Here is a 13,231-nt window from a genome sequence, read left to right as displayed (position 1 = left end):
TGATGAAACCATTAAGAATGAGAATATAGGAGTAGATTTGGAAGGAAGAGCAAATGCATTCCACCTTAAGCCTATAGGACAGTCAGGTTGGTGGGGGGGGGGATGCATATTTTCTAGGAATAGCCAACTGTTTCCCCCTAACTAGGATACAAGGAGAGACTAGTCATTTCCATGTCATCCAGCTCGTCTCCTTTCTAAATTTCAAGGTCACACGACCCTCTACCGAACACAGGGAGGGAGAATCCCTTTCACTCTTACCCCCAACATGTCCCAACTGATGCAACTCCCACCCAAGGTATACTCCAAGCAGTAAAATGGGTTTCAGCAGCTCTCCAATGCTTCTGCTTTCTAAAAGACAAACATTCTAAATATACTTTTTCTCAAACTATCTTTCTCTACTTCAACCCAATAAACTGGAAGTTTCAATTACATCAGGATTAAAAAAATTAAACTATAATGCTAATTAACTTATAAGAAATAAAATTATCCAAGGAGGTGCTCTCATCCAAAAGACCAGCCCATCATCTCTGTGGAGGCAGACTTCCATTGGAATTAAAGTACTCTTTAATAAATAAATAAATAAATAACCAAACAAACAAACAAAAACAAAGTACTCTTTAGATCTAAATACTACTTGTGGAAAGAAATATCAAGAAATCAAAATATTAACCTAACTACCGATTACTCTGTAACTCTGGGTCACTACTCAGTAAAACAAGGACTTCAAAAATGAGTGAAAGTTACTAAGAACAGGTAGTATATCTTCCTTGTTTTATTGTCGAAATAATGGGTAGAATGGGCAATTAGGCACAAAAATACATTTCAGCTGGAACGTTGTGTCACCAGAATAAGCAAAAATACAAGGTAACTAATAGGAAAAACTTAGAGCCATGTTTAACAATATGTCAAGTCAGAAAGGGCTTAAGATTCACTAAGTATTTTAATGAGTTGCTTCAATTGTTACAAAACTCGAAGGGAAAAGGTGACTATGTGCCATGCACAGATACTTTTTAACTGTGTCAGTATAAAGGAAAAGGATCAAAATCAGATCCGCCCCCAAGCTAAAGGCAAAGTAAGCGGTGGGCGTGGAAGAACCAAACAAAAATAAACCATTCGATGTAGAAGCAGTTTCACTCTGCTCTGAGATTCCCACAGTATTCAGTGGGAGAAGAGGCAGAACTCTTCCCTGGACTCCAGTGTCTTTCATTAGAGAAAATCCGTTAAGAAGAGGCAACAGAAGTGGAAAGAAAAAAAGGAGGAGTGACACTCCAAACGGATGGAAGTGGGAACCAAACCGGCGCTCTCGGGGTCCCATAAAAGCCCTCCCTCCCACCGCTCCAGCTGTTACCTTCCACTTCCTCCGTGCCCTCCATCAGCATATCCTTTGTAAAGTTTGAAATCTGGCCAGTGAGGGAAGCCAGGCTGCCTCCGACTTGACCCAGAGACTGGCCCAAGCCGGAGCCGAGGCCCCCAAGCCAGGACGACATCGCTGCGGTTTAGAGAACGACCTGGTCCGCTCCGAGAAAAGCGTCCGGGGTCGTCGGACGATCCCGCCAAATGTCCTCGAGCAGCCGCCTTCACCGAACCAGTCCAAATCAAAACACTCCAGATTCGATAACACAATGAAGGGTTCCTAGGCAACGCCGGCTTCGGGGGGCTCCCATCAATCGCCGGACTCTGCCTAGAAACGCAGAGGCCTGACCGGGCACGTTACCGGGGGCCCGCCTCCGGTGCCACTGTCAACCCCGAGAAGCCTCTGCTCATTCCCAAGACTTCCCCGCGTCCGGGATAGGCCACTTCTTCCTCTGCTTTAGTGACTTTCCCCAGTTCCGAGGGCAACTCCTGCCAACTCGACGCCGGCCGCCATGACACCCACTCTGAACGCGGCAATGGATCATAGAGAGGCGCCGCGCTGGCGTAGAAGGGCTCTGCGGAGCTGCCGGACGTGTCCTTGGCGCAAGGGAGCGTGGGATCGCGGAGGACCGAGAGCGGCTGGCTCGGGCTGCATACCTCCGGAGCCGGGCAAGGTCAGCCTCCAAGTAGCGCGCCGGCTTTGGCCTCTGGGGGAGTGGTCTCAAGAGCCAAGGGTGACGCGGCTGTCCCCGCCCGCTGCACCTGCGCTTCAGGCCGAGCCGTTCGTGAGTGGGGGCCCCTGGAAGCGGACGTGCTCCGGGAAGCCGCTGAACCTTCGCGGTGTCGGTGAAACCTGAGTTTTAATTCTGACTACCGCGGTGCAAGGGCACTCAGGTGGCGGGGTCGCTGCACTGCGCAGCAAACGGTTTTACTTAGCACAGTTCCTCTGTTTATTCTGCATCAGGGTCTCGGGCTGCTCTGTGCCATCCGCTGGGGTAGGGGCTCAGGATACACAGATAGAAGCGATGGGCAGCAAACTCATGTCCAGGCAAGAAACACACGTTGTTACTCTCCACAGTAATCATTTTCCCTGGTAACTTTACAACGCGTCACTGAAATCCTGCCTTCTCTAATACACCAAGCGCTTTGTTCAGGAAGCCGATATAACTAACCCATGAAGTTAAAACACAGAACACCTTTAAAAAATAATAACTCAGTAAAGGACAGCGGGACAACTTATTATGAAGAAATGCTGTTCTAACAGAAACTCTTCTATGGTGTTGGTAGCACTAACTGTGCAAGTCCCCATCCCTCTCAGCCCTGTTACACGAGTGGGTGCACACAGCGGAGTGTCCCGCCTCGCTTGCTTTACTCCCCAGAGGAAGAAAAGTCACATGACTTACAGGTACTTGACGCAATGGTACGGGACGCACCTCACCTGGCCAGAGAGACGATGACGTTTTTTGCTTTAAAAAGAATAGGTCTGCAGTTCTTTTAAGCACACCACTAAATACTGGCATCTTTCTCTCTGATTTTATTTACAGGAGGAGTCACCACAGAGTACACTGTGACTGGAACATTGGGAATGCCTCCAGTATTGAGAATCTGATGGCACCAGGCAATAGTAGTTCTCCCTGAAATCTGAATGTTTTTAAAAGAAAATTGCATCCTATTCTGGGTAAGACATCAGTGCCCAAGAGTTGCATATGCAGGCTCCAGGGCATGACTGCCTGGAGCTGTTACTTATTAGCTGTACGTGCGACCTTGGGTGGGTTACTTAACCTCTCTGTGCATCAGTTTCTCTTTTGTAAAATGGAAAATGATAATAACAGTGTCTACTGGGTGGGGTCATTAGGAGGATTAAATAGGGTGATATTTTTAAGAGCTTGGAACAGTGCCTGGTACCTGGTGAGTTCTATTTAAGTGTTTATAAAGTTTCAAAAATGTGGCATATGGATGACCTGTTGATGTGTCTACAGTTATTCTGGGTACTGGGAGTATGGCAGGAGAAAAAAACATGTAGCTCCTGGTCTAATGGAGCTTGCATTCTACTGGGAAGGGATAAATGATAAATAAAATATAGTAAATACAGACAAGTAGTGATGACCACTTGGAGGAAAAAAACACAGGGTAAGGGTCATATGGAAAAGATAGGAGAGAGGGCACTTGTAATGTTATAGAAGGTAGTCAGGGAAGGCCTCACTGATATGGTGATATTTGAACAGATACTTGAAGGAATTAAGAGAATGAGAAATGTCAGGGTGCCTTGATGGTTCAGTCGGTAGAGCATGTACCTCTTGATCTCAGGGTTGTGAGTTTAAGCTCCACATAGGGCCTAAGTAAGCTTACTTAGGAAAAGAAAAATTTGAGATATGTGGATATATATGGAAAAGAGTGGTACAGGCAGGAAATAACAGCTAATGCAAAGGTCCTGAGGTAGGAGGGTCTTTGGCAGGTTAGAGGAATAGCAAAAAGGCAAGGATGGTTGGAGTAGAGTGGGGTGGGGAAGGCTGGTTAAGTGATAAGAACCAAGAAGTCAGAGTGGGAGGGCACAGATCACATAGGGCCTGGTAGGCCATATTGTAAGGATTCTGGCTTTTACTGAGTAGGATCGGGCAGTATTAGCAGAGTGGGAAATTGCTCTGAACAGAGGAGTCACATGAAGTTGTGAGTTTCTGGACCACAGTGAAAAGTTTAGCTAGTGTAAATCAAGCTTTTATTGCCTACAGCTGTACATTCTCTGGAGCGGCATCCTGTAAATTCCTGTAAATTCATGTCATGCCACAAAGATGCTGCAATTAATGAAGAAAACAAGCACAATTATATGTATTTACATCATTTTAAAGTAATCAGCATAAAAAGCTATGTCCTATAAGTTCCTTATGGGGTATTTTTTTTCCTGTGGGATGAACTATGGCCCAAGAGACTTAAAGAGTGATTCTGATAAATACCATGATGTTTGGGATGTGCTGCAAAATAATGGGAGCAGAGTAGACGAAACAGTAATTGCCAGGGATTGATCGTTATTGAAGCTGGGTACACGGAGGTTCGTTATAATAGTCTTTTACTTTTGCATGTATTTGAAATTTTTTTAAAGTTAGAAGTTAGAAGACAAAAGTTAGAAGACATCCAAGTTTAATGAAGTTTGGGCTGAAGGGCTGAAGATAACTTCTCCTTTTCCTGCCAAATATCCCTGTAGCTAACATGGATGTTCATTATCACACAATGAGTAGTAAAACCACCCCTGCACAATCAAACATACCACATAGGAGAGAGCCCATGAATCTGAGTGGCTCCAGGTGATGGGGACTAGGTTGATTACCTGAAATTCTGAACCTAGGATTTTTTTTTTTTTTAAAGAGAGCACAAGCATGCTATTTGGGGGCTGGAGAGGGGGTGGTGCAGAGGCAGAGAGAGACTCTTTTTTTTTTAATTTTTTTTAAGATTTTATTTATTTATCTGACAGATGGAGATTACAAGCAGGCAGAGGCAGGCAGAGAGAGGGGGAAGCAGGCTTCCTGCCGAGCAGAGAGCCTCATGTGGGGCTCGATCCCAGGACCCTGGGATCATAACCTGAGCCAAAGGCAGAGGCTTTTAACCCACTGAGCCACCCAGGTGCCCCCAGAGAGAGACTCTTAAGCAAGCTCCATACCCATTGCAGAGCCCGATGCAGGGCTGACTCATGACCCTGAGATCATGACCTGGTCTGAAACCAAGAGTTGGACTTTTAAATGACTGAGCCACCTAGGCATCCCCTGAACCTAGGAGTTTTAAAATCTCAATGGCTGGAAACAAAACAAAACAAAAAAAAAAAAAAAGGAAACAACAATATTATCAGCTGGAACCTGGTTTCTCAAGTGGTGGGATCATCAATACATCTCCAGAAAAAAAAAAAAAAGTTCCTTTCTTGTGAGAAAACTATCTAAATGGGTTTATTTATGCAAGTGTAAAGCAAAAAACCCACTTTATTTCACTTTAAATATTTAATTAATTAATTAATTTGTTTGTTTATTTATCAGAGAGAGAGCACAAGCAGGGGGAGTGGCAGGTAGAGCATGAAGCAGGCCCCCTGATGAGCAGGGAGCCCGGACAAGGGGCTTAATCCCAGGACCCTGGGATCATGACCTGAGCTGAAGGCAGAGGCTTAACCGACTGAGCCACCCAGGTGCCCCTGATGCTCTGAAATTAATAATGATGTGTTTTGCAATCGGTTGTTTGTAGTTTCATTCATTATGCTGGGCATTCAGCAAACACTTTAAAAAACTATGTCTTTTAGTTCAGCAAATTATTTAAAAGCGTGTTTTGTTTTGTTGTTTTGTTTTAATTGGTTAGCACCTCCTCTCTGGGGTCTCTGCTAGTTTTGGAGACTTTAAATCAATCCTCTTGATTTCAGTCCACATCTCCCCCCCACCTTCCAAGATAGTTGTTGCTTTTGTCTCCTGTTTGCTATTGTGTGTACCTCTCTTCAACACAGTGTTCGGCCTCCTCAGCTCTGCTCAGTCCTGTACAGACTTTCCATCTTTGCCCAAAATGCCACACATCTCACTTCTGCGGTCGCCTCACCTAGCAGTGGCTAATCGTTTCCCGAGTCTGTTCTCCACTTCACGCACAGTTATTGAGCCCTCCCTTGTTGCCTGGATGTGTGGTATAGCAGAAAATGCCGGGGCCCCCTCCTGACCCCTTCATCCTTTTACCTCTTTTGTGCACACCTTTTCTTGGGATGTTTTCACTCTCAACAGGTGTTCCTCTGCTGGAGGAACTGTGTGTGTTCCCAGAGATGCTGAGACAACCCCGTGTAGTAGTATTTAAAATGAGGGGTGCCTGGGTGGCTCAATGGGTTAAGACTCTGCCTTTGGCTCAGGTCATGATCTCAGGGTTCTGGGATCGAGCCCTGCATCGGGCTCTCTGCTCAGCGGGGGAGCCTGCTACCCCCTACTCTCTCTCTGTCAAATAAATAAATAAAATCTTAAAAAAAAAAATAAATAAAATGATGCAGCTCCCTGCCCACGATGTAATAACTCCAAGATGTGAATATACTGTATCCGACTGGATCTGTCTGCAGGATTAAGCCTTTGCTTATTGTTATATCCTTGCTTGGCTTCCTTTCCTTACTCCACTTTCTTACCCCACGATACCCCCTTCCCTTTCTTCCTGGAATTACTTTTTTTCTTTTTAAAGATTTTATTTATTTGAGAGAGAGAGTGCATGAGTAGGGGTAGGGCAGAGGGAAAGGGAGAACCAGACTCCCTGCTGAGCGGCAAGCCCAGGGCGGGGCTTGATACAGGGCTCAATAAGGGGACTCAATCCCAGGACCCTGAGATCATGACCTGAAATAAAGTCAGACGCTTAACTGACTGAGCCACCCAGGTGCCCCTAGAAACACTTAAAAAAAAAAAAAAATCACTTTCACAGGAATCCTCATCTCAGGGTCTGCCTCTAGGATGCCCAAGCTAAGACTCATGACCAACCCAAATAAAAACCATCTTATAGCTGGAAAGGGACATGGGATTCAGTTCTGGCCCATGTAAACATAAATGGAAATGGCGTTATGCAACTTCAAGGAAGTAACCTTAAGGAAAAGGCACATGGGGGCACCTGGCTGGCTCATTCAGTAGAGCATGGGACACTTGATCTCAGAGTCGTGAATTCGAGTCCCACTTTAAGCATAGATATTATTTTAAAAAAAGGATGGGCACCTGGCCTTCTTCCATCCTCCTTTTGCTTTCTGTTTGCTGGGATGCAGATGTAATCATGGGCCCCGCCTGCAGCAGCTTTCTTGAACCATGAATCGATCTTAGCAATGAAGCCATCCATGTATGTAAAGCAAGAATACAGAAAGCAGATTCTTTTAAAGATTTTTAAAAAATTTATTTATTTGAGAGAGACACAGAGATATCGATAGAGAGCACGAGCTGGGTATGAGAGGGAGAAGCAGCTTCCCGCTGAGTAGGGAGCCTAACACGGAGCTCGATCCCAGGACCCTGAGATCATGACCTGAGCTAAAGGCAGAGGCTTAACGGACTAAGCCACCTAGGTGCCGCCAGAAAGCAGATTCTTAAGAAAAAAAAAAAAATTCTTTACACTGTGTAATGCCCAATCAGTTCTGGTTTTCTTAAGCTGAGAGAGAAAAAACTTAGAGCTAATAAAGTCACTGTTATATTGTTTTTCTCCGACAACCAAATCTAAAGGCTGAAGTCCAAGAGAAGAGCTATGATACTGTTGCTCATGCTTACAATAATATGATGGCGTCCTGGACGAAAGGCACAGAGTAACTGGGAGATATCTGGATATTAATCACTACAGTTGATGTGGATTACCAACCAAAACATGACGCTAAGATTTCAAAACGAACTATAGTTGTCTGATAGTGATGAAAACAATTGCATAGATATGAGAGGAAGAAAAACAAAATGCACAGGTGGGGAATGGGAGGCTTGCCTGAAATCCTGATCTCAGGTATGTTAAGCAGTATCTTTAATGCTAAAATACAGCCAGTTTCTGGGGTTGCTGAAGGTGAGCACTGGCATGATCTTTGGTAGATGTAGTTAATAAACCTTTTAAAAGATTATTTTTTCAGGGGTGCCTGGGTGGTTCAGTCAGTTAAGTGTCTGACTCTTGATTTTGGCTCAGGTCACGATCTCAGGGTCGGGGGATTGAGCCCAAGTGAGGCTCTGTTCTCAGCTGGATGTCCGCCTGAGATTCATTTTCTCTGTCTGCCCTTCCCCGCTGCTCATGCTCGCGCATGCGCTCTCTCTCTAATCCTTAAAAAAAAGATTTTTTTTAAATATTTTATTCATTTATTTGACAGAGAGAGATCACAGTAGACAGAGGCAGGCAGAGAGAGAGAGAGAGAGAGAGAGAGAGAGAGGGAAGCAGGCTCCCTGCTGAGCAGAGAGCCCGATGCAGGACTTGATCCCAGGACCCTGAGATCACGACCCGAGCCGAAGGCAGCGGCTTAACCCACTGAGTCACCCAGGCATCCCCCAAAAAAAGATTTTTTTAAAAAGTCTTGGGACTATTCTAGAAAGAAGTGCAGAATATTTTAGAAAATGGAAGCAGATGGCTTGGTATAATAGAACAATACAATACAAACTTATCTGTATTTATAAAAGCTTACAGAAATTGTCTACATCCTAATTCCATCTCTCTTCACTACCTGCTAGCCTCTTCCAGCCTTCTCTCTGTTCCTCGGACACAACCAGCCCTCACCTCAGAGCTGCTGTGTTTGCCGTTTCCTCAGGCGGGTCTCACGCCCTTCACCTTTGCAGGGCGGCCTCAGGAGTTACCAGGTGTTTGTGTGAAGGTCACCTCTGCGCAGGCCTGGACCCAGAACCATGCCTGGCACACAGGGAGTGCTCAGATGTTTTGCTGAATGAGTGAATGAATGCCACAGTGATTGTTTCTTGCTAGCAGCCCGAGACAGAGGGTGGCTGCCGTTCCCAACACAGAAAGCACTGGAACGATGGTGGGGGAGAACAGGGCACAGCAAAGGGTGGTAGCCCCGTTGAAAGAGCCCTCCCAGCAAGGGGGTGGCCAACAGACTTCTGGGGCAGGGATATCAAACGAGCAAAGGGAAAGGAGCGAGGAAAATGTTAGGGAGCACCCGGGGGGTGGGAAAGACCCACAAAGAGGCCTGCTAGGACCACAGTGTGTAAAGGGGAAACGTCAAGAGAGTAGGTCAGCCCAACCCAAATTAAAGAATGAACTTTTTTTTTTTTTTTCAGATTTTATTTATTTGACAGAGATCACAAGTAGGCAGAGAAGGAGGCAGAGAGAGGGGAGGAAGCAGGTTCCCTGCTGATGCGGGGCTCAATTCCAGGACCCTGGGATCATGACCTGAGCCAAAGAAAGAGGCTTTAACCCACTGAGCCACCCAGGTGCCCCTAAAGAATGAACTTTTGAGCATTTGGTGACAAAATGGTTAAAGAGTCCTCAAACATGCAAATCTTGGGGATAAAGACAACCCTCAAATTCCCTTTTATATCAACTAACATAAAATGGGTCTTCAACTTAAAATTCATGGGGCCCACAAGTAGGTATTGATGAGATCAGAGCCATTTGGTGGCATCCAAATTCAATGAAACGGTCCTTCTAGGCACTAAGCTATGAGGTTTTGCTAAGATTCATGTAATCAGTTTGAACATTTTTATATTTCAATATTCGTGCCCAACCCTAATTAAGGATAAAATAGATATATAACCCTTATTATGGTTTGAGGATTCTAGAACCCTCGATCCGTCCAAGTGGATTCTAATTTCTACAGTTGGATTCTGGTGTCCAGAGTTGGATGAGGAAAAAACAGCACTCCTAAAAATTGTTATCAGCGTGCTTTGTTTGGCCCTCAGGATTATAGAAGCAATGGAGCAACCATTTAAAAATCAGATTTCAAGTAAAACTTTGGACCTAGCATCTCTAAGAAACGATGAGATGTTCCAGTAATAGTGGGCCCTTGGGCAGCAGTGAGCTGGAATGGATTACCTGTGTCCCACCCCTTTCATTTGTCACAAACTGCCCATTAAACAAGCCTCTCATACTTGAATCTGCATGGGATTCCTTGGGGGTCTTGTTAAAAACACAGGTCCTGAGTCAGTAGGTGTGGCCTAAAGCTCTGCATTTCTGGAAAGCTCTCAGGTGGTGCAGAGGCGGCTGGTCTTCCCACCATCCTTTGCTTAATTAGCAAGGCTAGGAATTAATTAACCCGTCAACACAAATAAAAACAGAAATAAAAAAAGCAAACATTATCTTTATTTAATAATCTTTGATATTTAAAATACAACTCATCGAACATCCACATTAACAACAGAATCAGTGTTCAACAGTGCTTTGGAAGCCCGGCTTTTCTAAGGACCAGACAGGAAGACCTGTGTGTATAGTAACTGCGACAGAACTTGGAGGGAGGGCACACACAGAGAGGGCTACAGAGTTGGGTCCTGAGCAAATGGCACCGCCACAGTGCACTGGTGTCATGGCCAAAAGACAATGATTTCAGGTGTTTTCTTTGTACTTGAATTTCAAATAGTTTATACAGAACAGTAATTTTTACAAAGTTATTTCTAGTAGTCCAGTGTTATAGAAATTAATTTTTCACATTCCAATGTACATCTTTCTCTTTAAAAAAAAAATTTTAAAGTTCCTGGAGACATTCACCTTTGAACTATGCAAGAAGGTGAAGTGCTTCCTAAATGAATCAGGAATTTTTACATACATTTCACTATTGCTTCCCATTCCTTGTCTATGAATCCAGTCTTAATATATTTACTGATACACTATTGTTAAACATGCCAATTCCTGTAAATTTAGAAATTATGTTACTAGTATTCTTAATATGCCAGAACATTTTGCAAAAATAAAAGCAAAGATTTTCTTCAAATAAAAAAAAATGAAAATTCAAGAATTAAACAACTGTGTCAATAATCTTTTCATTCATGAAAGTAAAATGAAACATTTTTGCTAATGTAAGACTTTAAAAAATACAAGCCAGTTCATCTCTTTAGCAGAAGATGCTGGTTCATAAAGGGACCAGGAACAAAGGAAAGTTTTTTTTTTTTTTTGAAAATACAAAAAATTATTGACACTGCTGAAATGATTAGTTGATCCAATCTGTTTTTTCTTAATTAAGGTCACATATATAATATCTCTGTACTTATTAGGGCCCAGATACAACAAACTATTTACTTTTAGAGTAGTAGTCATTGGGCTTTCCAGTTGCACATAAAGTTTTAAATAGGAAGGCATCAATATGATTGAGTTCTCTTGACATCGAGATTTATTTCAACTGGAGATATTTTAATTTCTATCACTATATTTTGCTTACGCACTGACTCAATCTTCTTTAAATTTGTGTGGGCCCAACAGGCCAATTTTAACACATTTAGTAAATCTTGGCACTGGCATGATACTATTTAAAAAGAGTATCAAACATGCAGACATTAAAAATGTGATTCAGGCTCTGACAGGAATAAAATTTACTTTATTCAACTTAGTATTACATGAAAAACCACAGACTATTGGTAGTTTTGCCTATAATGACCCTCAACCAGTGTTGAGCTTTTTTCACTAACTTTGGCATGAATAAAGTCTTAATTAAGAAAAATCAAGTTTTAAAGAAAAAAAAGCACCTCCTTAAATATTCTGTGAGTTGTAAATTATTCGATCAGGATCTTAAAAGTTAAAATATAGTTTACCTGCAGCAATCTTTTCAATTTACGTTACTGAAATATCTGCATGTAAATTACTGTAAAAATGTTTATTGATGATTTTAGAGCAGAGGTTAATTACTGTTAATTTCTTTAAACTACTGTGAATTTTTAAAACATAAATAACTACTTATTATATTTTTGACATCTCAAAATATGAAAGTGGTGTTTCCAAAACGTGTTTAAACACTAGCATAGCCACTGTACGTATTTTATCCTGGTAACGCAATTTATACATTAGAAAAATGATACCAGTAGTTTAAATATTAAACATTAAGGTGTTCCCAATTGGTAAAACAGAATGGAAATCTTTATATAGAGTTCTGAGCAGGAACTGCTATTGTGAGTTTCATTGTTTGACTTTCTTGCAGGTTGCTTACAGTAAATAACAGTTCCTGATGTGTGAACTATACCTCTGTATAACTAAGTTTTCTGATACTGTAATTATGAGCATTGGCATCTTTTCATACTGGCCAATCAATTAAGGGATGGAATCTAAATTAAGTTTAAGCCAATCCAAAAATATGGCAGTTCTCTAGTCATTCTGGATCTGCCTGCCAAATGCAATATTCAAAATAAACTAAACACATTCAAATGTATTCAGTGTGTGCTCAACTCTGCTGCAGAGGAAAAAAAAAAAAATCCCTAAAGGAAGGTCAACATGCCATATTTCCTTAAGTGCTTTAAGAAAGGCATGTAATATAAGAACTTTATAAACTCTAAGGTTAAAACTTTCAAATGCATATTTCTTTTCTCATTTTTATATTAGGTAAGTCACCCATTCGTGTATGAAAAATTTAATGTATTTTTCCAATGGGATAAGGTAAAAACTAATATCCATGGAAAATAGGACAAGTATATTGGGGATTACTACAGAAATGTTCAATCTTAAGATATTTTGGTTTATAAATCTTGGAGCAGTACTAACGCCAATGTCCCTTGCAATTCTAAAGTTTTATAACTTCTGAAACCTTTTCAATTCTCAAAAGAAAACTTTAGATTTTAAAGTAAAACAGTCTACTTTTGCAAGGTAAACTTCAGAAAGTGTTATTTGGCACAAAATAATGACTAAAAAAATCTGTCTCTATCCAAAAAAAAAAAAAAAGCTATTTCATAATCATAAAAGGCATTTTTTTCATCTCCTTTCAACTCAGCAATAAATCCTAGGTCAAAAAAATTTCCCTGATAAAATGTGTAGCTAGTCATGGCAACATATCATACTTTAATTTTCTATGTTGTTAGCTGAAATTTCCTAACCTTTAGCTTATGAATAATTCAGCATTTCAAAGGGCTTCAAAGGGGGTGGAGAATGAGGGATGGGGAGTAAATGACAGAATCCAAAATGTCCATTTCAGAGAGACATAGTTAATTTTCACCAAAATCATACCCCTGTACTGACACAGCAAGAAACTTTCTGTGCATCCCAATAAAAGAATGTTTATCAAAACTAAAGGCTTTCTTATTTACAGACCCATTAAGTACTGTGTGACTTTTGTAATTCTTAAGCTATTTAAACATGATGTCAGTGTCAAATCACAGTATAAATGTAAATGTACTTTTGTTAGTAGATTAATTTCATGTTCCAGATCATCATCTCTGGCAAATAATACCTACTACAAGATATGCAGCAGAAGCAGACATCTATGTTCCGTGACTCCACCGTAAACAAGATAGCTCCGGTC

At 41.9% G+C, this 13,231-nt stretch overlaps 1 protein-coding gene across 2 annotated transcripts in view; it reads right to left on the bottom strand.

The window, feature by feature from the left end:
• LOC111148601 (thyroid hormone receptor interactor 11) overlaps window positions 1-1,866 on the bottom strand; it is a 67,702-nt gene extending 65,836 nt beyond the window's left edge. The window contains exon 1 of one of the 2 annotated variants that reach the window (XM_022505304.1): window positions 1,349-1,866. In XM_022505304.1, coding sequence (XP_022361012.1) covers window positions 1,349-1,487 — 139 coding nt within the window. In that variant the 5' untranslated portion in view covers window positions 1,488-1,866. The remainder of the gene's footprint in view (window positions 1-1,348) is intronic. The other variant, XM_022505306.1, reaches the window with a different exon arrangement.
• Window positions 1,867-13,231: the final 11,365 nt, after the last annotated feature.

Source organism: Enhydra lutris, unplaced genomic scaffold, assembly GCF_002288905.1.
Source record: "Enhydra lutris kenyoni isolate GAN:26980312 unplaced genomic scaffold, ASM228890v2 scaffoldscaffold20, whole genome shotgun sequence".
Taxonomy (NCBI): Eukaryota; Metazoa; Chordata; class Mammalia; order Carnivora; family Mustelidae; genus Enhydra; species Enhydra lutris.
This window is presented reverse-complemented; position numbering and strand designations above follow the sequence as displayed.